The 27,301-nt window shown below is 44.2% G+C and overlaps 1 protein-coding gene across 1 annotated transcript in view; it reads left to right on the top strand.

Annotated features, from left to right (window-relative positions):
* LOC126162901 (solute carrier organic anion transporter family member 74D-like) overlaps positions 1-27,301 on the top strand; it is a 209,376-nt gene that overhangs the window by 94,346 nt on the left and 87,729 nt on the right. The window contains exon 6 of the mRNA XM_049919713.1: positions 2,240-2,380. Coding sequence (XP_049775670.1) covers positions 2,240-2,380 — 141 coding nt within the window. The remainder of the gene's footprint in view (positions 1-2,239; positions 2,381-27,301) is intronic.

A 27,301-nucleotide genomic window follows, 5' to 3' on the forward strand; every position in this document is an offset into this window, starting at 1 on the left:
AATTAACAGCGTCAGTGTAGACCAGATGTGGCTTGAATTCAAAGAAATGGTATTGACAGCAATTGAGAAATTTATACCAAACAGATTACAAGTAACGGAGCTGATCCCCAATGGTACAAAAAACAGGTCAGGACACTGTTGCAGAAACAACGAAGAAAGCTTGCGAAATTTAAACGAATGGAAAATCCCCAAGATTGGCAATATTTTGTATCTCCAACATGAACATGGTCCTACACTGAACACACACACACACACACACACACACACACACACACACACACATTATAGTCGACTACACTAACCAGATACGCTTCTGCATACGGCTCTCATACTTCACGAGGGAATAATGTCTGTAGGCGCGAGTATAGCCAAAACCTTTCGAATCATGTGGCTGCACCTGCACTTCGGATTCTCCCAGCTGTTGGTGCCAAACTATTTTACTTTTTACAGTTAAATAGGCCGTTTATCACAGGTGTCTTTTTTCTGTATGGCCCACCACCCTAAGAAACTTTCGCCACAAGGGAAGAAAACAACTGTAAACAATAACAAAACAAATGTAATCTCAATGCGAAAATCTGTCTGAAGATGAACCTGACTGTTCGTAACCGGTAACAGCGCTATATTTACAAAAACATAGGATTGTTAACAGTGGCTGTTTGCTGTTTTCTCCTTTGCGATAATCAACTGGTGTGTAAAAGTGTTATTTCAAAAATTTTGTAAAAGAGTTTCAGACCTCAGCCAATTTCAAACAATATGGACAAATTGAACTTCCACACTCACGTGGGCAAATACAGGGTTATTACAAATGATTGAAGCGATTTCACAGCTCTACAATAACTTTATTATTTGAGATATATTCACAATGCTTTGCACATACATACAAAAACTCAAAAAGTTTTTTTAGGCATTCACAAAAGTTCGATATGTGCCCCTTTAGTGATTCGGCAGACATCAAGCCGATAATCAAGTTCCTCCCACACTCGGCGCAGCATGTCCCCATCAATGAGTTCGAAAGCATCGTTGATGCGAGCTCGCAGTTCTGGCACGTTTCTTGGTAGAGGAGGTTTAAACACTGAATCTTTCACATAACCCCACAGAAAGAAATCGCATGGGGTTAAGTCGGGAGAACGTGGAGGCCATGACATGAATTGCTGATCATGATCTCCACCACGACCGATCCATCGGTTTTCCAATCTCCTGTTTAAGAAATGCCGAGCATCATGTTGGAAGTGCGGTAGAGCACCATCCTGTTGAAAGGTGAAGTCGGCGCTGTCGGTCTCCAGTCGTGGCATGAGCCAATTTTCCAGCATGTCCAGATACACGTGTCCTGTAACGTTTTTTTCGCAGAAGAAAAAGGGGCCGTAAACTTTAAACCGTGAGATTGCACAAAATACGTTAACTTTTGGTGAATTGCGAATTTGCTGCACGAATGCGTGAGGATTCTCTACCACCCAGATTCGCACATTGTGTCTGTTCACTTCACCATTAAGAAAAAATGTTGCTTCATCATTGAAAACAAGTTTCGCACTGAACGCATCCTCTTCCATGAGCTGTTGCAACCGCGCCGAAAATTCAAAGCGTTTGACTTTGTCATCGGGTGTCAGGGCTTGTAGCAATTGTAAACGGTAAGGCTTCTGCTTTAGCCTTTTCCGTAAGATTTTCCAAGCCGTCGGCTGTGGTACATTTAGCTCCCTGCTTGCTTTATTCGTCGACTTCCGCGGGCTACGCGTGAAACTTGCCCGCACGCGTTCAACCGTTCGTTCGCTCACTGCAGGCCGACCCGTTGATTTCCCCTTACAGACGCATCCAGAAGCTTTAAACTGCGCATACCATCGCCGAATGGAGTTAGCAGTTGGTGGATCTTTGATGAAGTTCGTCCTGAAGTGTCGTTGCACTGTTATGACTGACTGATGTGAGTGCATTTCAAGCACGACATACGCTTTCTCGGCTCCTGTCGCTATTTTGTCTCACTGCGCTCTCGAGCGCTCTGGCGGCAGAAACCTGAAGTGCGGCTTCATCCGAACAAAACTTTATGAGTTTTTCTACGTATCTATAGTGTGTCGTGACCATATGTCAATGAATGGAGCTACAGTGAATTTATGAAATCGCTTCAATCATTTGTAATAGCCCTGTATTTCTTTGGCCTCAGAAAAGAAAAGAAAATGCAGGAGGTGTCTAACGCTTTTGAACTGATCTACAGATTCGAACCTAACAGGGAATTTTCGTTTGTTGGTGTCAGCCGTGTCGCAGTGCCTGCGCATGCTGGGCCCCACGTTCGGGTTCGTGGTGGCCTCGTACGCCCTGCGGCTGTACGTCGCCCCAGGACTGACGCCCGTCATCGACAACGACGACCCGCGCTGGATCGGCGCCTGGTGGCTGGGTGAGTAGCCGAGCAGCCGCACTTCTTCCCTCCAGCTACGCGTGTTGTGCGCACACACGTCGACCGCAGTCCGTCAGCACAAACCAAGCGGTCTTCCAGTCCTCTGCGTTGCCCTTCCCCATGAGTGGAGTCAACTAGGGAGCTCTAGAACCACGTCCTCATTTTTTGAGTACTTCATACGACAGTTGTCTTGTAATTAAGATTTATATTGTACAAAAACCTTTCTAACATTGTGTTCAGAAATATCCCTCATTTTAGGTAACGCTTAGTGCTTCCAAGCAACTTGATAATTCATCTCGATTTCTTTATGCCACTATTATTTCTCTTTCTGCTGTATACTTGGCTGGCCTTGCTTTACACCACGTTCACAAGGTGAGGAGAGATTATGGAAAGAAATTTAAGGTTAACTGAGGAACATTATTGTAGATCGCTGAATAGCGTACAATGAAATAATATATACACTACTGGCCATTAAAATTGCTACGCCACGCATATCACGTGCTACAGACGCGAAATTTAACCGACTGGAAGAAGATGCTGTGATATGCAAATGATTAGCTTTTCAGAGCATTCACACAAAGTTGGCGCTGGTGGCGGCACCTACAACGTGCTCACATGAGGAAAGTTTCCAACCGATCTCTCATACACAAACAGCAGTTGACCTGCGTTCCTGGTGAAACGTTGTTGTGATGCCTCGTGTAAGGAGGAGAAATGCGTACCATCACGTTTCCAACTTTGACAAAGGTCGGATTGTAACCTATCGTGATTGCGGTTTATCGTATCGCGACATTGCTGCTCGCGTTGGTCGAGATCCAATGACTCTCAGCAGAATATGGAACCGGTGGGTTCAGGAGGGTAATACGGAATGCCGTGCTGGATCCCAATCTCCTCGTATCACTAGCAGTCGAGATAACAGGCATCTTATCCGCATAGCTGTAACGGATCCTGCAGCCACGTCTCGATCCCTGAGTCAGCAGATGGGGACGTTTGCAAGACAACAACCATCTGCACGGTCAGTTCGACGACGTTTGCAGCAGCATGGACTATCAGGTCGGAGACCATAGCTGCGGTTACCCTTGACGCTACATCACAGACAGCAGCGCCTGCGATGGTGTACTCAACGACGAACCTGGGTGCACGAATGGCAAAACGTCATTTTTTCGGATGAATCCACGTTATGTTTACAGCATCATGATGGTCGCATCCGTGTTTGGCGATATCGCGGTGAACGCACATTGGAAGCGTGTATTCGTCATAGCCATACTGGCGTATCACCCGGCGTAATGGTATGGGGTGCCATTGGCACTTTGAACAATGAACGTTACATTTCAGATGACCCGCGGTTTTACCTTCAATCGATCCGTGCGAAACCCTACATTTCAGCAGGATAATGCACGACCGCATGTTGCAGGTCCTGTATGGGCCTTTCTGGATACAGAAAATGTTCGACTGCTGCCCTGGCCGGCACATTCTCCAGATCTCTCACCAACTGAAAACATCTGGTCAATGGCGGCCGAGCAACTGGCTCGTCACACTACGCCAGTCACTACTCTTGATGAACTGTGGTATCGTGTTGAAGCTGTATGGGCAGTTGTACGTGTACACGCCATCCAAGTTCTGTTTGACTCAATGCTCAGGCGTACACAGGCCGTTATTACGGCCAGAGGTGGTTGTTCTGGGTACTGATTTCTCAGGATCTATGCATTCAAATTGCGTGAAAATGTAGTCACATGTCAGTACTAGTATAATATATTTGTCCAATGAATACCCGTTTATCATCTGCATTTCTTCTTGGTGTAGCAATTTTAATTGCCAGTAGTGTATTTTGTAGTCTAGTATCATAGGTAAACACATCATCACACATCAAGAAACCTTATGAACGCATCAACAACATACAAAAAAAATCTAACGGATGCTACATGTAAGAAGCAATGTAGAATCCAGTCAAAGCTTCACTCGGGCGAAGTGGCCGTGCGGTACTGGGCGCTGCAGTCTGGAACCGAGCGACCGCTACGGTCGCAGGTTCGAATCCTGCCTCGGGCATGGATGTGTGTGATGTCCTTAGGTTAGTTAGGTTTAAGTAGTTCTAAGTTCTAGGGGACTTATGACCACAGCAGTTGAGTCCCATAGTGCTCAGAGCCATTTGAGATATTTTTTTTATTTAGACCAATATGTATACAAGGTGTTCGAAGATTTGCGTTGCATATTTCTAAAGGGGAGAGAGTAAATAATATTCTGAATAAGAATCCCATGTTTCGAAAGTTCTGTTCCCGTTCTACGACGGTTTCAATAGAGTTGTTTAATCCTTCCTTTTCTGCTTGAGGAACTGGACAATGCGTGACACAGTACAATTATTAAGCAAAAATTCGAAAGAAGACGTAACAAAACACCCATGTATCACTTAGGCTCATTTGTATGGATTAACTCTTAAACCCTACTTGTTTATTTTATTCCAAAACAAAAGAGGACCCAGCATACCGTGCGTACAGAACAATAGTGATGCATTACAACAGCGGCTCGATGTGACAACCACCGACGTTGTAACAGGCATTGTACCTACGAAGCATGTTCTGGTGCACACTCGCCATCCCACATGGCGTCTCTTCGATTCTACAGTGCAGCGGCCAGATCTCGCGCCAGCAGATCTTCCTATGTCTCAACAGGATCTCATAGATTAAACCTTACATACGATCCCACAACAAGTGCTACACGTCATACTGTCTACACTACTTCATACAAGGACAAGCAACTAAGAGACTTCCCCTTTCCCTCAGCAGACGTAGACGCACTACACATCTGAATTGAAGCTGTCGCATAACGGAAACGGTACGTTTCTGAACGGGGATTCCTATTCAAAATATTATGTACTCATTCCGCTCTACAAGTCCTAGAAGTTTGTAACGGGAATTCCCGAACACCCTGTATTATTATGAAAGTGGCGTGAACCACCTTAGTTATTCACACATATGGCTCAAGGTATGAACAGAGGGGACTGATGCGTTGATGAAGTTGCCGCACATAGATTCCTCCCACAACAAATTTCGAAAACGACAGAAATCTTTGGAAACAGCTCAGCGAAAAAAGTAGATTAACTTTTTCTCGACACACAACAATTCAAAAAACTCGACAATTTTGTATACAACCGAATACAAGAACCTAAAGGCCACAAGTTCGTTTAGATCAGAAACAGCTAAAAGTTCTGCACGTGTGCTGTGCTGTGATACACGTCCTAATCTCTCTCCCCTGAGTGCACAATTCCGCTGCTGCCCCACGCTGTCTGAATGGAAAGAGGAGGAAACTGCGAACGCGCTGCATCAAATGGCAACGTGATACGTCTCACATGCGACTTAGTACAGATTTCATATTTCTCAGCGGTATAGATCTCAAACAAAACAAACTTTCAGTTTAATAATTTTTTTGGCGCATTGGAAACATAATAAAATCTACATCTGGCTCAAAGTGCCGGCGTATGGACAGACGCAGGTAGTGTTGCAGATTTTCGTCACGCATTTTGCCATGTAATTGTGAGTTATGTAATTTCATAATCCGAAAAAGCCCTTCACACACATGCACTATGTGATCAAAAGCATCCGGACATCCCCCAAAACATACGTTCTTCATATTAGGTACATTGTGCTGCCACCTACCGCCAGGTACTCCATATCAGTGACCTCAGTAGTCATTAGACATTGTGAGACAGCATAATGGGGTGCTCCGCGGAACTCACGGACTTCGAATGCGGTCATGTGATTGGATGCCACTTGTGTCATACGTCTGTAGGTGAGATTTCCACGCTCCTAAGCTTCCCTAGGTCCACTGTTTACTATATGATAGTGCAGTGGAAACGTGAAGGGATACGTACAGCACAAAAACGTACCGGCCGACCTCGTCTGTTGACTGAAACAGACTGCCAACAGTTGAAGAGGGCCGTAACGTGTAAAAGGCAGACATCTATCCAGACCGTCACACAGGAATCCCAAACTGCATCACGATCCACTGCAAGTACGTACTATGACAGTTAGGCGGGAGGTGAGAAAACTTGGATTTCATGGTCGAGCGGCTCCTCATAAGCCACACATCACGCCGGTAAATACCAAACGACGCCTCGCTTGGTGTAAGGACCGTAAAAATTGGACCATTGTACAGTGGAAAAACGATGTGTGAAGTGACGAATCACAGTACACAATGTAGCTATCCGATGTCAGGGTGTGGGTATGGCGAATGCCCGATGAACGTCATCTGCCAGCGTGTGTAGTGCCAACAGTGAAATTCGGAGGCGGTGGTGTTACGGTGTGGTCGTGTTTTTCATGCAGGGGCTTGCACCCCTTGTTGTTTCGCGTGACACTATCACAGCCCAGGCCTAAATTGTTGTTTTGAGCACCTCCTTGCTTCCTACTGTTGAAGATCAATTCGGAGATGGCGATTGCATCTTCCAACACGATCGAGCACCTGTCCATAATGTACGGCCTGTGACAGAGTGGTTACACGACAATAACATCCCTGTAATGGACTGGCCTGACAAGAGTCCTGGCCTGAATCCTGTAGAGCGCCTCTGGGATCTTTTGGAGCTCCGACTTCGCTCCAGGCCTCCCCGACCGACGTCGATACCTTTCCTCAGTGCAGCATTCCGTGAGGAATGGGCTGCCATTCCTCAAGAAACCTTCCAGCATCTGATTGAACATATACCTGCAAGAGTGGTCGCTGTCATCAAGGCTAAGGGTGGGCCATCACCATACTGAATTCCAGCATTACCGATGGAGGGCGCCACGGACTTCTAAGTCATTTTCAGCCGGGTGTCCGGATACTTATGATCACATAGTGTATCTTGATCGAAACATTGTATCACCTTTCCAGCCTCTTTGTAGAGACATGGAAACTCCTCCCGATGGAAAGAACGGACAATTACTGGACAGTTCTAACATGAAATAATTTGCTTTGTAAACGAGAATTACGTTACGGATCGACCAGTTCGATCTGCGGATGTCCAGGGACGCTTTCAACTGAAACGTCAAATGGTCTCGAAAACAGCTAAAAATCATACACTGTTGAGCCGAAACATTACTACCATTTGCTTAATAACTTCTCTGTCCATCTTTGGAAGGAAATACGTAACTGATTCTGCGTATCAGGGATTCGACAGTTTGTTGGTAAGTTTAAGATGTTTGTGGCATTGGATGTCTACGCGCAGGTCATGTAATTCACATAAACAACGAGCCGTTGATTTGCATAAGCGGTGATGGCGCGCGATAGCGACCCAAATGGGTTCTGCAGGATTTACATCAGGCGAATTTGGTCGCCGAGACATCAACGTGAGTTCACCATAATGCTCAAACCATTGCAGCACGTTTCTGGTTTGAGACACGGAAAATTATGCTGCTGAAAGACGACATCGCCGTCGGGGAAGACATCAAGCATGAAGAGATGCAGGTGGTTCGTAGTAGTCAGTGTGTCTTCGATTGCTACTACAGGTCCCATGTGAGCGCAGGAGAATATTTCCCAAGCGCAATACTGCTCCCATCAGACTGCATCCGTGGCGCGCTGCACGTTTCGAGCCGCCGTTCACCTCGACGATGGCGTTTGTGGACCGTCGACCTAGTGAAGTAAAAATGTGATTCACTCGAAGAGCCGACACGTTTCCATTGTTCGACGGTTGAATCCCGATTGTCCCGCGCCCACTGCTATCGTAATTGACGATATCATTGGGTCAACATGTGAATACGTAAGGGTGGTCTGTTGCGGAGCTCCATGTCCAACAATGTAAGATGAACGGTGTGCTCCGGAACTGTTAAGCGGGCACCAGCAATGTGCTCTTTCGACAGAGGTGCCGCAGACCACCATCTGCCCTACTTTACAGAGCAGACAAACCTCCGACCCTCACGCTTTGTGATGAGTCGTGGACGTCCTACCAATTAGCGCCAAGTGGTAGTTACACTGTCCTTCTACCTCTTTCCGTAGATGCTTACGACAGTGCATGTGAACATTCGACTAGCTTGGCTGTTTTCGAGATACTCGTTCACGGGATCTGCGTAATAATAATCTGTCCTTTGTCGAAGTCACTTGTTTGTTGTTGTGGCCTTCAGTCCTGAGACTGGTTTGATGCAGCTCTCCATGCTACTCTGTCCTGTGCAAGCTGCTTCATCTGCCAGTACGTACTGCGACCTACATGCTTCTGAATCTGCTTAGTGTACTCATTTCTTCGTCTCCCTCTACGATTTTTACCCTCCATGCGGCCCTCCAATACTAAGTGGGTAATCCCTTGATGCCTCAGAACATGTCCTACCAACCGATCCCTTCTTCTAGTCAAGTTGTGCTACAAACCCCTCTTCTCCCCAATTTTATTCAATACTTCCTCATTAGTTATGTGATCTACGCATCTAGTTTTCAGCATTCTTCTGTAGCACCACATTTCGAAAGCTTCTATTCTCTTCGTGTCCAAACTATTTATCGTCCATGTTTCACTTCCATACATGGCTACATTCCATACTAGTACTTTCAGGGCCCGCATCTCGTGGTCGTGCGGTAGCGTTCTCGCTTCCCACGCCCGGGTTCCCGGGTTCGACTCCCGGCGGGGTCAGGGATTTTCTCTGCCTCGTGATGGCTGGGTGTTGTGTGCCGTTCTTAGGTTAGTTAGGTTTAAGTAGTTCTAAGGTCTAGGGGACTTATGACCACAGCAGTTGAGTCCCATAGTGCTCAGAGCCATTTGAGCCATTTTTGAGTACTTTCAGAAACGACTTCCTGAAATTTAAATCTATACTCGATGTTAACAAATTTCTCTTCTTCAGAAACACTTTCCTTGCCATTGCCAGTCTACATTTTATATCCTCTCTACTTCGACCATCGTCAGTTATTTTGCTCCTCAAATAGCAAAACTCCTTTACTACTTTAAGTGTCTCATTTCCTAATCTAATTCCCTCAGCATCACCCGATTTAATTCGACTACATTCCATTATCCTCGATTTGCTTTTGTTGATGTTCATCTTATATCCTCCTTTCAAGACACTGTCCATTCCGTTCAACTGCTCTTCCAAGTCCTTTGCTGTCTCTGACAGAATTACAATGTCATCGGCGAATCTCAAAGTTTTTATTTCTTCTCCATGGATTTTAATTCCTACTCCGAATTTTTCTTTTGTTTCCTTCACTGCTTGCTCAATATACAGATTGAATAACATCGGGTAGAGACTACAACCCTGTCTCACTCCCTTCCAAACCACTGGTTCCCTTTCATGTCCCTCAACTCTTACAACTGCCATCTGGTTTCTGTACAAATTGTAAATAGCCTTTCGCTCTCTGTATTTTACCATTGCCACCTTCAGAATTTGAAAGAGACTATTCCAGTCAACATTCTCAAAAGCTTTCTCTAAGTCTACAAATACTAGAAACGTAGGTGTGCCTTTTCTTAATCTAGCTTCTAAGATAAGCCGTAGGGTCAGTATTGCCTCACGTGCTCCAATATTTCTACGGAATCCAAACTGATCTTCCCCGAGGTCGGCTTCTACCAGTTTTTCCATTCGTCTGTAAAGAATTCGCGTTAGTATTTTGCAGTCGTGACTTATCAAACTGATAGTTCGATAATTTTCACATCTGTCAACACCTGCTTTCTTAGGGATTGGAACTATTACGTTCTTCTCGAAGTCTGAGGGTATTTCGCCTGTCTCATACATTTTGCTCAACAGATGGTAGAGTTTTGTCAGGAATGGCTCTCCCAAGGCCGTCAGTAGTTCTAATGGAATGTTGTCTACTCCCTGGGCCTTGGTTCGACTTAGGTCTTTCAGTGCTTTGTCAAACTCTTTACGCAGTAACATATCTCCCATTTCATTTTCATCTACATTCTCTTCCATTTCTATAATATAGCCCTCAAGTACATCGCTCGTGTATAGACCCTCTATATACTCCTTCCACTTATCTCTATGGATTTCCCTAATTGTGGCCCATATCTTCGCTAGGGCGATCCGCCGTCCGTGTCTGCTCCGCTTACATACTTCTGTTACCGCTTTACGTGCCCGCAAAGCCACCAGGCGGCATCCTCTCCAACGTCGCGGTGGGCAGTGGTCGTAATGTTTTGGCTTATCTGGCAGTGTTCTTAAAATGCTTAGAAAACTATTATTGTAGTTCTTTCAATGCCAAAATAAATTCTTCAACATTTGTGGCTTCTTCAACGACGGTAATCTCGGGAAAACGGATAGTATTTTAAGTTTGAAGGTGCCCCTGCCAGAATGTGATTCCCCTTTTAAATGTATCCAGTTTCCCCATGCCCCATGAAATCAGAAATCAGTTGCTTCACACTTCGTGATGTCTTACTGAGGGCAGCCCACAGTCAACTGTATTTAAGATGCAAGGTCTGCAATCTATTATCGATCTTATAATTTTCGTTCCTGCTTTCCTTTTTCCATCAGAAATTCAATAATAGCGGGTCCAGAATTAAGGAATTGTTCCACTCATGTCCCTTGACTTAGCAAACGTACTTCACAGTAGTGTATACTGTTCGTTCAGTTCCATCGAAACTATTGCCCTATGACAATGTAATAATACGTGCGACTTTATAAAACTTGCTATTTCTACCATGCATTTCATCACATGTTCCGTATTTAAAGATTAGCGCAAAGTATATGACAACGAATCCAACATAAACTGTATCTCGGTCTTTGCAATTTTTTTGGTCTTTCATAGCCAAATGAATACGGAAATTCTTTCTGAAAGGTGCTGTAACGACGTTTCATTCCCGTAGTTTATGTGACTGCATGAGGGGAACTGAGAATGTTCTGCCTTTTCTTCTGTGATACCCATTCTTTTTTAAAGTCTTCTGAAGAAAGTTGCACAAAATGCCAGAAGAAAGCAGAATGAAATGAAATGTCACGCTATTCTGGGTACTACTGCGAAGGACAGAGCAAAGCCGAGACGTATCAGCTAGTGCCAAGGCAGGACGATCTCCGGACTACACACATGGAAAACTTGCTCACGTGTGCAGTTTCGCACGCCGTGGCCGATCATGGTTCAGAGCTTGTTCCGGAAGCCTCCGTAAAAATCTACTATAACAAATATTTATATATGCCTATGATCTACCTCACCAAGCGTTGTACAGTTTATTACAATTTATGTAAGTGGAGACTGAATTTAGGAGATAATGCAATGAAATAAAGTATACTTCTTTCAGTGTTTCTGAAAGTATTTCATACTATGGCTGGGTTAAGACAAACAACCGCGAATGAAAGCAAGTCTATAATTCCTACGTAGTTCTCGAAAATACGGGCCAATGAAGATAAGAGAAATGTCTAAATTAACATCCATACTTCGCAAGCCAGTGTAGTGCGTAGTTGCTTCGGCGCCACTATCATTATCCACCTACCTTCTTCCATTCGCGGGTGATGTGTGGTGTGGGAAGCATGATTGTTGACAGGTCTCTGTATTAGCTCGAATTTCTCTGATTGTCTCTTCGCGATCTTTTCACGAGATATATGAGGAAGGTAGTAATATGTTGCTTGATTCTTAGTGAAATGTGCTTTTCCAGAATTTTAACATGAAATCTCTCCATTATACACAATGCTCCTCTTATAACCTCTTCCACTGGAATACGCATGGTATTCAAAAGTCATATCCCATAGGACAAAGTCTACGTTGGTAATTTCATAGTATTGACCAATAGGATACATGGATATAAGAAGAACAATAATTCGAAGCAAAAGCGTCTAGTAAACATGGGCTCTAAAATGCATACCCTAAGAGCTATGAGCAATTCTTCTTTGCTACTGTGAAATCTCCTCTACTGAACAAGGGCTCATAGTTCTTAAGGGATGAATTCTTCAGCCCATGTTTATTAGCCTTTTTTGCTTCGAATGATCGTTCCCGTTATATCCCTGAATACGACTTTGTCCTATGGACCAAGACTACTCAATCACCACTGTAGACCTTATCCTATGTGGCATGACTTTGGATCACTCTGAGCCGAATTTCCTGTCGCGTTCTCTTGCTTACTAAACAACCTTTGCCGTATCGCGGAGCTATTCTTTGGCTTTCTTTATCTCTTCTCTTTGCCAGGCTGTCGAGTAATACGCAGGACTCGGAAAAGCGAATTTTTTGTAAGTCACGTCTCTCGTGAAAGAACTGCATTTCCGGATAAGGTCAATGAATATGTATATGACGCCTGCCTTACTTATAAATAGTTTTACGTGGTCGTTCCACTTTCAGATACTCCACGTGTTGCCGGATATTTTACGATCGTTGTTGTGTTTACTGATTAATTTTCAACCGCATAATCCAACAATAATGGTCCTGTCCTCCTATTTACACGCCACACATTACATTTCTTTACCATGGAAAATGGAAATGTCGTGTGGTTAGGGCCTCCCGTCGGGTAGACCGTTCGCCTGGTGCAGGTCTTTTAATTTGACGCCACTTCGGCGACCTGCGCGTCGATGGGAATGAAATGATGATGATTAGGACAACACAACACCCAGTCCCTGAGCGGAGAAAATTTTCGACCCAGCCGGGAATCGAACCCGGGCCCTTAGGATTGACAGTCTGTCACGCTGACCACTCAGCTACCGGGGCGGACATTTCTTTACAATGAATGTCAAATACCGCTCCCTGTACCAAGAGTCGATCGACCGCAAGTGTAATAATGAATGAAGTCTACAAATAAGCTGGTATTTTGACATTACCATAAAGTGAAATTTTAATTAAATCAAGACCCTAAGCTGTCGACAGGCGTTGATATTCATCAACGGGGACACTTGAAAATGTGTGCCCTGACCGGGACTCGAACCCGGGATCCCCTGTTTACATGGCAGACGCTCTGTCCATCTGAGCCACCGAGGACACAGAGGATAGTGCTACTGCAGGGATTATATCCTTTCACGCTACCCGTGAGACCCACGTTCCCAACTTCAAGTCCACACACTACATTCATAGTGCCCCTGCCCATTACACTCATTACTCGCGGCAGAGAATCTTACCGAATCCCGTAAGAGTTCGGGCAATGCGTGTGCATCTTGCACAGAAGAAGAAGGTCAATGGCCGGTTAGCCTTAACTATATGAAGATGGTATCTGTTCTTTCGGACATGTCCGAAAGAACAGATACCGTTTTCATATATATTACCATAAAGTGTCCTTAAGTTTGATGACATATCTTTTTTAGAGTAATGGATGCTATGAATTCTTTTTAATTTGACAGTCAATAAAAGGGTCTGCATTACGTGAGTTCATACACGGTATCCCACACTGGTGTGTGGCCGAGAGCATGAGACACCCATAATGCCCTCTGCGCGAATCAGCCCTTGGATAGGATCCCGTGCTGCTGCCCTGATGGCCGCAACGCTGCCTTTCTTGTGGAAAGAGGTTGGCTTCCTCAGCTGCTTCTGTCCCCACTTACGGCCCACGCTGCAATTATGTCGCAGACAGCGTGACAGCGCCACGCGTGCTGACGCCACAAGTGGCCGACGTAATCCTTCTTGGCTCCCACTGCTACTCTGAGATGCCCGCCCATGGTACGCTAGTGGACTGTTGGCCAAGTTTATAGATCGTACCTCTTCGCTACCTCAAGGCCGTCCCGAGCTTGGCTGACCCGCGCTTGTGTTCCTTGTTGCAACAGATTCTCGTTCATTGACCAATGATTTTCTCGCTTCGTTCTACTCGATATGTAACAGAAGACTCACCGCACAGAGTTATTCCACGACAGCCTGTCATTGGCTCCGGGTGTAAGATCCATACCTCTGATTTACAGCACCTGCGAGTAACCTGATAGCACTTGGTTAAAATTGAAGTACATCTTCTTATTGCAGCTTAGTCAAAGGCATTCTGATCGTGATGTCATAGAATAATCACTATCACTAGTAAATAATCATTTTAACCACTAATGCAGCTTCATTCACTCTTTCGTAATTACACACTGAAGTGAAAAAAGTCTAAAGATATCGTGTCAGACCTCGTTTTGCCTGGCGTAGGGCAGCATCTCGACGCGACATGACCTCAACAAGTTGTTGGAAGTCCCCTGCAGAAATATTGATCCATTTTGACTCTATAGCCGTCAATAACTTCGAAAGTGTTGCCGGTGTACGATTTTGTGCACGAACTGATCTCTCAATAAATGTTCGATGGGATTCATGTCAAGCGATCTGGGTGGCCGAACCGTTCTCTCGAATTGCCCAGAATGTCCTTCAAACCAATAGCGAACAATTGTAGTCCGGTGACATTATGCATTTTCATCCATAAAAGTTCGATCGCTGTTTGGGAACAGGACGTCCATAAATGGCTGCAAATGAGCTCCAAGTAGCCGACCATCCAGAGTCCCAGACCATTCGATGTAAACACACCCCACACCATTATGGAGCCACCACCAGCTTGTACAGTGACTTGTTGGCAACTTGGGTCCATGTTTTCGACGAGACTGCGCCACACTCCAACCCCGCCATCAGCTCTTCTGTGCAAGCCACTGTTTCCCAATCGTCTAGGTGTCAACCGATATGTTCACGAGTCCAAGAGAGCCGCTGCAAACGATGTCGTGCTGATAACTAAGGAACTGTCGTCGGTCGTCTGCTGCTATAGCCCATTGACATCAAATTTCGCAGCACTGTCTTAACGTATACCTTAGTCGGTCGTCCCACATCTATTTCTGCCGTTATTTTACGCAGTGTTGCCTATCTGTTAGTACTGACAATTCTGCTCAAACGCCGCTGCTCTCGGTCGTTAAGTAAAGGCCGCCGGCCACTGCGTTGTTCGTAGTGAGAGGTAATGCCTGATACGTGGTATTCTCAACATACTCTTGACACTGTGAATCTTGGATTATTGAATTACTTAATGATTTCCGAAATGCAATGTCCAATACGTCTAGCTCCGACTACTATTCCGCATTCGAAGTCTGTTAATTCCCGACATGTGTCCATAATAACGTCGAACACATTTTTAAATGAGTAATTTGAGTACAAACGACAGCTCCACCAGTTCACTGCCCTTTTATACCTTGTTTATGCGATACTACCGCCATCCGTATATGAGCATATCTCTATCCTGTGATTTTTGTTCAACAACTTAGAGCTTGTTCTGACTATTCCGTCACCCAGGACAACGTAGCTGACGGGACGTCGAGTTCAGAATTCCTTCTTTCCTTTTTCAAAAACGTTCGACATTCCTTTCGTTTGACTGACGCTCTTGCAAATAGTTCCTATTTTTATGTAGTTGACGAACATATAGCTAAAACTAATGTCCACCATCAGATCTTACAAATATCATCAAATTTTCGAGATTGTTTCTGAGACTTTCTCCAACGAGGTAAACTCCTAAAATATCGATGGACCATACTGGGAATGGTCATTTCCCTCTCCCATCCCCCCCCCCCCCCCCCCCCCCACTGAGAGGGTTCATGTCTGACTTCTCAACTTTTAGAGTTCATTACAACCTCCTGAAACTGTTGATTTTTTAATTTCTTTAATCTTTAAGCACTGTAGTAGAACCTACTGCTTGATTAGTTACATCTAAGAAATGAACATTCCCGTTGCTCCTGTTCACAGTCTCCTAACTCCTCTTTGTGATGCTGTCATCTACCCGTTCAAGAAAGCTCCCTTTCACGTCATGGAAAACACTGTTACAAATGAAACTAAGAAAAATCGTTCAACGTGCTGTTTCTAGTTTTCTAAAACGAGCTGTATTCCATTCAGATAAATTCAGTTCAATTTGACACTGATAAAGGGGATACTTATCGCTGAAAAGGCTCCACCGCTGCTTCTCCTGCTTGAATGGGCTACGGAAATGCTCTTCATTCAGTGGCAAAGAAGTACACCTCAGACTGATGGTGTATCTTGCGCCACACTTGACGTAAATATTCCGCTCTCAGAATTGAAATCTCGATCGCATAATTTGCTGCTGCTTTAAACGCATCTCTAGGGATTTGAAAATGTTGTTTTGGATAATGTGAGAAATGATAAGTCAGAAGAATGAAGACAATGTGTCATTCAATTCTTGGCACGAAAAGCGTCAGGCAAGCGCTTTTTCTGAGTGCAATCTCCAGGCACCCATCACACAAATAAGAAGCTAAGTTTCAGCATTATTTGTATTCTGGCTCTACAGTTCGAGATGTATTTCAGCGATTGTGTTATTGACACGATCGGGTCGTTCAGCTGCATGGCTCCGATGTTTTCCTCAATAATGGAACTGTTTTCTATCTCTGCTGTGAAGCACTTGAACTACTCGTGGTATTCGCATGATGGACTCCATTCTGCTTGCATTATGACACTGCCGTCAACATAGAGAACGGTTCCGCGACAACAGCCGCGCACCGACTCACAAGCTGATTGCATTCTGACACCGACTAGAGCTTTTACTGAATGATTTCTGGAATTTGCAACGTGGACGACGATAAGAAGTGTGGTGCTGCTTCTCTGCACAACAAAATAAAAGCATCTTTTTCTTGAATCTCTGTAATTCTCTCTGACTGCAACGCAAAAGTTCTAAATTTGGCTCAAAGATGCCTACAACTTTCCCATGTAATGATGAAAAAACGTGACACCCTGCGACTTCATTCTCGGCTTTGGCGATGCTTCAAACCACACTTCGACAAATTCGAAGGAGGCCACACTTCAGAAGTTCGTATGTCTTCTAAGGTCGGTTAATGAGTTTACATTAGCGCAAATTTCACCACAATTCTAGCCTACGCTATCGTGGGCGTGTCGCACGATGGAAAGGTCTTCACAGCCTGCTTTACCCTCATTTCACTTCCTCTGCAGTGGAAGCCAGTATCGTGACACCCAGCTATTAAATCACGCAGTTTTCGTATGGGTGGCTGAGGAAAACATTTCAGACACACCGCCACTCAGACTGGGTATGAAGAGGCCTGAGATGGTGGCATAAATGGCGTCAATGAAACCACTCCCTCCCTTGCGGTTGAAGGCGATAGTTCGCAGTGCGATAAATAACAGGACGGCGTTCTTGACGAAGCTGGCCACTGCTGGCAAAACCCACTTCGGAGTCATCTTCAGTGCCATCCACGCACCTTTCTTGAGCACGTCAAGAGTGTACCTTTGAGAAACTTCTACACCTACTCCAGCTTCTGAGGGCTAGATAACACCTTCGACTCTCTTACGTGGAGGATGTATAACTTCAAACGCTAAAGCAGCTGGGAGACTGAATTGGCGTAGAAGTTTCTGACAAATACGTTTCAAATGTGCTCGAGAAAAGTGCAAGGGTGGCACAGAGGGTGATGCCGAACTGGGCTATCTTAGGGGAACACTTCGTCATTTTATTCACGCACGTGTCAGTGCCGAACCACCCCGTTGTCACGCCACAAGTGGGCTCAAAAAAGGAGGGCTGGAACAGCATACAAAAACTTTTCTACTTCTAATCACGTTCACATTTCGTCGTCTGGTTTCGAACGGTCCCTAGAGGTCCAAATTGTAAGGCAAAGCGAAACTTGCTGTCACGTTACACTAAAAAGAAATGAGATCGTTTTCACTGGAGTTGCGGCCCTACAGTGTCCATAGAGTAGAGTTGAAACGACCAGATGGTGGCAACAATATCATCGTATTGCTCATCTCACATCGAACTGTCATTTCTGACCACGAAATGTGTGGGGGAACAATGCCCCAAGGGAAGGGGTGATGTCATTGACGCCCTTTATGCCATTCGCTGAGGAATTTTTGTGGCGATTTTTAGCCGTGGTTTGCCTCAGATGTTTTCCTCTGCCACCCATACGAAAATCACGTGGTTTTAAAGCTGAGTGTTACGGTACTTACACATATAGCAGAGGGGTCAAAAAAGGTGTGAAATGAGGGTAAGAGTGGGTGTGACAACTTTCTCGTCATGTGACACATCCACGGTGGTGCTGCGCAGAATTGTGGTGAATTTTGCGCCAATGTGATTTCATTAACCTAACTTACAGCTCACATGAACTTCTGAGCTGTCCTTTTTCTTTGCATGTGCCGACACCTTGCTGTTTCAAGCGTTGCCGAGCCGGAGGGTGAAGTCTCTGGGCGTACGTTTTTGCTCCATTACGGAGAAAGGTTGTGAAGGTTGAAGGCAAATTTGAGTAGAAATTCGAACATTTTCGTCGCATAGGAGAGAATTACGGGGTTTCGAAAAAGTGATCCCTGGCGGCTTAATGTTTGCTGCGCAGTGTACATTGTACAGCGTGGGGGCGCCAACTTACCCAGCAACCAACAACACACGCGGGCTATGCGTGCAAAGGACCTCTGTGCAGAAGAGAGACGCGAAAGGGCCGCGCTCCGACCTGTCAGTAGACGGCAACCTGAGAGCCACCGAAGGACACTGGCCTCGTGAACCTTTTCCCTTCCGTGGGCTATGTGATCAAGAATAGTGCCAGAAGTATCCTGGAGCACGAGAAGGTGGTCGGACCTCGATGTGCCAGTTCACTCCAAGTGCACTTCCTGGGCCAGGCGCCGATTGCTAAGACATTCCAGCTATTAGGATCTCGCTCTGGAGCCACTGTCGTGATGAAGTCACTGTCCGTGTCAATCTTCCCATTCAGCAGCTACCAACTTGGCGTCTACATGGAAGAGACGTGGCTCCGATCACGTAACCAGCAGTAGGACTTTGTAATGTTTGTAACGTTCTTGTTGTCGGGTATGCCGGACTTAAAGTCTTTTTGTCCGTTCGGGACTCTGAAACGTCCCTTCTAAACTCTGATTATGGTACACTTAGTGCAGGAGTGAGTGTGGCACTTTAAAAGTACTTTGATTTTAACATGCCTTTTGCCTCAGATATAATTTTGTTATTGTGTATTCCAGAAGTGTTCTTTGCATTATTTTATTTGTGGTTAAACTACTGCAGTCAGAGAAGATTATTTTCTTGTGGTGCAGTGAACTTCACCTTCATTGTATAACTGGGTATTTTTCCTTCGCCACCCTCGGGGCACACTTTACACTGCTTGCTTTCTGTTCTTGTATTCCTCTGCAAGTTTAACAGCGTACTCTGGATTTATTGAAAAAGCATGATTTAATGATTGATGAATATGGTGATGTGTTCTCCAAGAATTTTCGTGTGAGGGCCCACACCTGTGTTTGCTGCATCGTCTTCTCAACCATTGCACTCCTTTCTATTTATCTTCAACCCTTACGCTACTGTCCGAACAACATAGCAGAAATACTCGTTCTCAACAAAGTAAGATCCTCTCGTACCTCTACACAACATTTCTCTCAGGAAGGTGTCAAGTGAACTTTTATCTTCTTTTTTGAATGGGTACATTTTTCGTTTATTTTCGGAAGACATTGTGGTTACAGTATTCAATCTCGCTACGATAACCCGGTGTTCACTCATCCCTGTATCCGTTTTGGTGCTCGTTATTAACTCAGAATTATTTGTTGCTAAGACATCTACATCTACATCCATCTACATCCATACTCCGCAAGCCACCTGACGGTGTGTGGTGGAGGGTACTTTGAGTACCTCTGTCGGTTTCCCTTCTATTCTAGTCTCGTATTGTTCGTGGAAAGAAGGATTATCGGTATGCTTCTGTGTGGGCTCTAATCTCTCTGATTTTATCCTCATGGTCTCTTCGCGAGATATGCGTAGGAGGGAGCAATATATTGCTTGACTCTTCGGTGAAGGTAGGTTCTCGAAACTTTAACAAAAGCCCGTACCGAGCTACTGGGCGTCTCTCCTGCAGAGTCCTCCACTGGAGTTGATCTATCATCTCCGTAACGCTCTCGCGATTACTAAATGATCCTGTAACGAAGCTCGCTGCTCTCCGTTGGATCTTCTCTATATCTTCTACCAACCCTATCTGGTACGGATCCCACACCGGTGAGCAGTATTCAAGCAGTGGGCGAACAAGTGTACTGTAACCTACTTCCTTTGTTTTCGGATTGCATTTCCTTAGGATTCTTCCAATGAATCTCAGTCTGGTATCTGCTTTACCGACGATCAACTTTATATGATCATTCCATTTTAAATCACTCCTGCTATATTGTAAAAAAATGGTTCAAATGGCTCTGAGCACTATGGGACTCAACTGCTGAGGCCATAAGTCCCCTAGAACTTAGAACTACTTAAACCTAACTAACCTAAGGACATCACACACATCCATGCCCGAGGCAGGATTCGAACCTGCGACCGTAGCGGTCGCGCAGTTCCAGACTGTAGCGCCTATAACCGCTCGGCCACCTCGGCCGGCTGCTATATTGTAGCTAAATGATAAAAGATCTATCTTTCTATGTATTCGCAGCACATTACACTTGTCTACATTGAGATTCAATTGCCATTTCCTGCACCATGCGTCAATTCGTTGCAGATCCTCCTGCATTTCAGTACAATTTTCCATTGGTACTACCTCGCGATTTACCACATCATCATCCGCAAAAAGCCTCAGTGAACTTTTGATGTTATCCACAAGGTCATTTATGTATATTGTGAATAGCAACGGTCCTACGACACTCCCCTGCGGCACACCTGAAATCATTCTTACTTGGGCAGTCTTCTCTCCATTGAGAATGACATGCTGCGTTCTGCCATCTAGGAACTCTTCAATCCAATCACAAAATTGGACTGATAGTCCACATGCTCTTACTTTGTTCATTAAACGACTGTGGGGAATTGTATCGAACGCCTTGCGGAAGTCAAGAAACACGGCATCTTCCTGGGAACCCGTGTGTATGGCCCTCTGAGACTCGTGGACGAATAGCGCGAGCTGCGTTTCACACGATCGTCTTTTTCGAAACCCATGCTGATTCCTACAGAGTAGATTTCTAGTCTCCAGAAAAGTCATTATACTCGAACATAATACGTGTTCCAAAATTCTACAACTGATCGACTTTAGAGATATAGGTCTATAGTTCTGCACATCTGTTCGATGTCCCTTCTTGAAAACGGGGATGACCTCTGCCCTTTTCCAATCCTTTGGAACGCTACGCTCTTCTAGAGATCTACGGTACACCGCTGCAAGAAGGGGGGCAAGTTCCTTCTCGTACTCTGTGTAAAATCGAACTGGTATCCCATCAGGTCCAGCGGCCTTTCCTCTTTTGAGCGATTTTAATTGTTTCTCTATCCCTCTGTCGTCTATTTCGATATCTAGCATTTTGTCATCTGTGCGTCAATCTAGAGAGGGAACTACAGTGCCGTCTTCCTCTGTGAAACAGCTTTGGAAAAAGACATTTAGTATTTCGGCCTTTAGTCTGTCATCCTCTGTTTCAGTACCATTTTGGTCTGTCTGGACATTTTGTTTTGATCCACCTACCGCTTTGACATAAGACCAAAATTTCTTAGGATTTTCTGCCAAGTCAGTACATAGAACTTTACTTTCGAATTCATTGAACGCCTCTCGCATAGCCCTCCTCACACTACATTTCGCTTCGCGTAATTTTTATTTGTCTACAAGCCTTTGGGTATGTTTATGTTTGCTGTGAAGTTCCCTTTGCTTCCGCAGCGATTTTCTAACTCGGTTGTTGTACCACGGTAGCTCTTTTTCATCTTTTACGATCTTGCTTGGCACATACTCATCTAATGCATATTGTACGAAGTTTTTGAACTTTGTACACAGATCCTCAACACTATCTGTACTTGAGAGAAAACTTTTGTTTTGAGCCGCCAAGTACTCTGAAATCTGCTTTTTGTTACTTTTGCTAAACAGAAAAGTCTTCCTACCTTTTTTAATATTTCTATTTACGGCTAAAATCATCGATGCAGTAACCGCTTTATGATCGCTGATTCCCTGTTCTGCGTTAACTGTTTCAAATAGTTCGAGCTTGTTTGTCACCAGAAGGTCTAATATGTTATCGCCTCAAGTCGGTTCTCTGTTTAACTGCTCAAGGTAGTTTTCAGATAATGCACTTAAAAAAATTTCACTGGATTCTTTGTCCCTGCCACCCATTATAAATGTTTGAGTCTCCCAGTCTATATACGGCAAATTAAAATCTCTACCCAGAACTATAACATGGTGGGGAAATCTACTCGAAATATTTCCCAAATTTTCCTTCAGGTGCTCTGCCACAACAGCTGCTGAGCCAGGGGGCCTATAGAGACATCCAATTACCATGTTTGAACCTACTTTAACCGTGACCTTCACCCAAATTATTTCACATTTCGGATCTCCGTCAATTTCCTTCGATAGTATTGTACATTTTATCGCTATAAACACCCCTCCCTTTTCACTGTCCAGCCTGCCTCTGCGGTATACATTCCAATCTGAGTTTAGAATTTCATTACTGTTTACATCTGGTATCAGCCAACTTTTTGTTACTATGTGGGCGTTGTGACCGCTTATTAATGAGAGCAGTTCTTGGACCTTTCTATAGGCGCTCCTGCAGTTTACTATTAGCACATTAATATTTTTATTCCCTGTTGCGTTTTGCCTACTCCTACCTTGCCGCGACTCAGGAGGCGTCTTGTCGGGCCTAGGGAGGGAATTCTCTAACCTAAAAAACCCACATGTGCACTCCACACGTACTCCACTACCCTAGTAGCCACTTCCTGCGTGTAGTGCACGCCTGACATATTCAGGGGGACCATACATTTCTCCACCCGATAGCGGAAGTCGAGAAATTTGACCCCAAATCTCCGCAGAATCGTCTGAGCCTCTGGTTTAAGCCTTCCACTCGGCTCCAAACCAGAGGACCGCGATCGGTTCTGGGAACGATACTACAAATAGTAGACGGCAGGAGTCACTGGCGCTGAGCAACAATTTGCAGTGTGGTGCTCCCAGTGCTCTCTATCCCCGCCGGCAGGGCCTCCTCCACATCTCGGATTAGACCCCCCCGGCAAGCAGACAGAGTGAACACTGGCCTTCTTCCCCGACCTTTCCGCTATTTCCCTAAGGGACTCCATCACCCGCCTAACGTTGGAGCTCCCAATCACTAATAAACCCCTCCCCCCGTGTGCCTGCTCGGACCTTGCTGAAGGAGCGGCCACATGTCCACTCACAGGCAGAGCGGGCGATGCCACACGGCCAGCCTACTACATTGACCCTTCGCCTCGCGCGCCGCGAACGCCGCTGAACCCGCCACTCCTCTTGGGATGAGGGTGGCCCAACCGCGCCCGGTACCCGCAAAGATGTCTCGACAGCAGGGACCGTGGGCGAAGCATGTAACACCTGGGTTGTACCATGCGACGCACCAGACTCCCCACTGCCACTACACTCCGAGGCAGCAGCCTGAAGACGGCTGACCGCGGCCATCAACACGTTCAGCTGTTCGCGAACAGTGATCAGCTTCTCCTGCGTCCATACACAGCAGTCACACATCCTATCCATCCTAAGAAATCAATTTATTGTAGAGAGTTAATCAACTATCAACTAGACTGCTAATTCACTAAAGGCGGCTGATAGCTGACTAAACTGTGGTTACTAGACACTTCTTGTTGAAAACAATGAAAATAAGCACGACCTGTCTCTGGACTGTATTCAAAACAAACACAAAATCTATGGAACACTATTACTAGTACTCGAAAATTAAAGCTTCCTAAAAGCAAAAACACACGGAAGAAGAAGTTAATACTTAAATTAACGTAGCTCGCTGCACAGCAGATGTGAAGTAGACGGCAGTTACGACGACACTCAGCAGTGTGTTTTCACAACCGTTTACAATTTGCGTGGGTTGAATGAACTAACTGCTCGAAATAATTTTCAGGTAATGCGTTTAGCACAATTTCGGATGATGTTTTATGCAAACCTCCGGAATTAAACAAGAATTTTTGCCAACGTATCGAGAATAAATTAAAGTCACCACCAACTATAATCGTATGAGTCGGGTAAGTGTTTGAAATCAAACTCAAGGTTTCTTTGAATATTTCAGCAATTGTAACATCTGAATTGGGACGTCGGTAAAAGGATCCAATTATTATTTTATTCCGGTTGCCAACAATGACCTTTGCTCGTTCTAACAGTAACTATCTACTACTTAAAAGTCCAGTTTGCGCATCCATGGAGCAGTGCTAGTATTGTCATAACCTAATATAACTTTGGTAATCTCCGTGTAGTAGAATATCTCTGTGAACTTCCTTTCCCAATGTTCTGCGTAAAGTTCCACAGAAATAGCTAAATAGGTCTAACTTATTTTTTATTTCATTGTTTGCCCTGTATGTGATACTGTACCCTAAATATTTAAATGTATTAACTCGCTCTACGATCTTAGCTCAAATGGCACGGTATCCTAAAAATGTCACAGATTTTGTCTTTATGATCGAGACGTTCAGACTGTATTCTCTGGAATTTTACTTAAATTAATGACAGTTTTCTTGTTAGTCACTTTCGTTCTGACTAACAATTACTTACTAGTTAGCAAAAAGTAGTGTAACAGCCTCCACGTAGTTAATTTTAAAATGTTTTGTTGTCTGTATCTAAGTTCTGATCACATCGTAGATACACGTATTAAAAAGAGTGAGTGAGAGGGGACACTCTTGTCTAACACCTTGGTTTTCTCAGCTACATTATGTCTGCTGCCCGCTATTTTTATTTCTATTTTTTTATTCATATCCAATCCCAGCATAGCTCTTTTAAGATGAGATGGAATTCTACTGTTTCTTAAAATTTTGCACAGTTTGTTTCGATTTACTTTATCAAACGCCTTTTTGTAGTCAATGACGGCAAGAAAAGTTGGTAAATTGAATTCAAAATGTTTTTCTGTTAGTTGTGTCATGGTGAAGATTCAGTCCAGCATGGTCTGCCTTCACGAAAATCATGATGTGCATCAGATAATACAGTTCCGGCTATCGGCGATAGTCATTTTGTTAAAATTCTGGCATACAATTTGTAATACAAATTCAGAAGGCTAATGCTTTTGTAGTTCTGACAGTCATGTATGTTTCCTTCCTTATAAATTGGGGGTATCTGGGCTATATTTCACTATTTAGGTTCAGTATATAACCACTTTGCCAGCACATTTACCTAAAATCGAGTATTCTTATTTTTGAAATAGTTGGTGAGTGTGCCGGCCGAAGTGGGCGTGCGGTTAAAGGCGCTGCAGTCTTGAATCGCAAGACCGCTACGGTCGCAGGTTCGAATCCTGCCTCGGGCATGGATGTTTGTGATGTCCTTAGGTTAGTTAGGTTTAACTAGTTCTAAGTTCTACGGGACTAATGACCTCAGCAGTTGAGTCCCATAGTGCTCAGAGCCATTTGAACCATTTTTGAAGTTGGTGAGTGTTTTGTTAGTTCTGTATAGATCTGGTCACACCCTGGAATCCTGCTGTTGGTGCTAAATTTCATTGCATCCTGTAGTTCTTCCAATGTTATTAAGTCTACGTTCCTATCTGGTTCGGACAGAACAGCCTTTGTATCTTGCAAATCCTCAAGAGCATTTTATAGTATTGTAACCAGTTAGATTCAGATATTGTGTATTGCGTTTCTTTGCAGATTGTCTTTACCTTCTTTGCTTAAATGTTTCGTTATTTTGTATAATTTCTCTTCTTCCTCTTACATCATGTTCAGTATCAGATGTTTCCCAACTATGGTTTTTAATTTCTCTAATTTTCCTTTCGACTTCAGCTGATTTCCTTTTATAATCTAGTCTCAAGTCTTGATATTCTGCGGAATTCAACATTTTTAAGTAGGCATTATTCTTATCTTCAATTAGATTACGTTATTCATCATTCCAGTGTTGCAGGTCCCTTTTGGAAAGTATTTTATTTCTTGTGCCAAGTGCTTCTTTTGTCGCTTTAATTGCTGTTTCCTTTAAATTATTCAATTCCTGGTTGATGTTATCAGCTTTTATATTTAAAATTATGTATTCTTCAAGCCTTTTCTGATACGGTAATCGGATACTCCGTTTGAAATGAATGTGCTTTTAATGTTGCATTTGTATAATTCTGTTTGGAAGATATCTTCCTGCTTTTAAGTAGTTTTGAGACTGGCGAGATATGATCTGAAAAGACATCTGGACCTCTGAAGACCCTTACGTCTTGCACGTAAGACCGTCTTCCTAGGCTATAATTGTGGTAGAGCCTGTAGCTGACAGGCTATATTCGTGTATCTGTTTATGCCTGAAGAGTATATTGTAATTCTTAGCTCATTATTTAATGGAAACGTCTTCAAACTCTATCCATGAATATTTATTACGTTTTTCCATTTAGGACCAATAACATCTGCCATGGCGGAGCTATTCACCCTTTCTTTTTAATCTCCTGCTATTATCAGATAATCATAATATTACCTTATATAGGGCTGTTTGCAAGATATCGTAACCTTTATTCTGACCACAACTATCCTTCCACTGATGAAGGTTTTAGACTGTATTTTGTTTGTTAAAGTCGTTTTTCACAGACCAGCAACTCTAGAAAAGGCTCTTTCCTTCGTAGGGACTACAGCCGTGATTTTTCCCGAGGGCACACAGCATTACTGTATATTGCTTTCGAAATGTAGTGCTACAGAAGAATGTTCAAGATTAGATGGGTAGATCACATAACTAATGAAAAGGTATTGAATAGAATTGGGGAGAAGAGAAATTTGTGGCACAACTTGACTAGAAGAAGGGATCGGTTGGTAGGACATATTCTGAAGCATTAAGGGATCACCAATTTAGTATTGGAGGGCAGCGTGGACGGTAAAAACCGTAGAGGGAGACCAAGAGATGAATACACTAAACAGATTCAGAAGGATGTAAGTTGCAGTAGGTACTGAGAGATGAAGAAGCCCGCACAGGATAGAGTAGCATGGAGAGCTGCATCAAACCAGTCTCTGGACTGAAGACCACAACAATAACAACATGTTTATTGTTGTGGAACCTCTTGATTTCTCTTTGGTTTCCATTATGATGGCCATGTCAATATTTTAGGAGTTCAATTTCCATTTCTCCTTCTTTATCTTTCAGACTTCGGACATTCCAAGTAGCCAATCTGAATGCAGTGTCTATTTCAAGTCGTTTATTCCCGTTGAATGCCACGGTTTACTTAAATTTGTCTGCCCCACTTGCTTTTTTCTGGAGATTCTGAGCACTATTATGATTGCCCGGTTACAGGACACCTGCCTGCAACCAAGGTAGCTATATGGAGGGCTGC

This window comes from Schistocerca cancellata, chromosome 1 (genome assembly GCF_023864275.1).
Source record: "Schistocerca cancellata isolate TAMUIC-IGC-003103 chromosome 1, iqSchCanc2.1, whole genome shotgun sequence".
Lineage (NCBI taxonomy): Eukaryota > Metazoa > Arthropoda > Insecta > Orthoptera > Acrididae > Schistocerca > Schistocerca cancellata.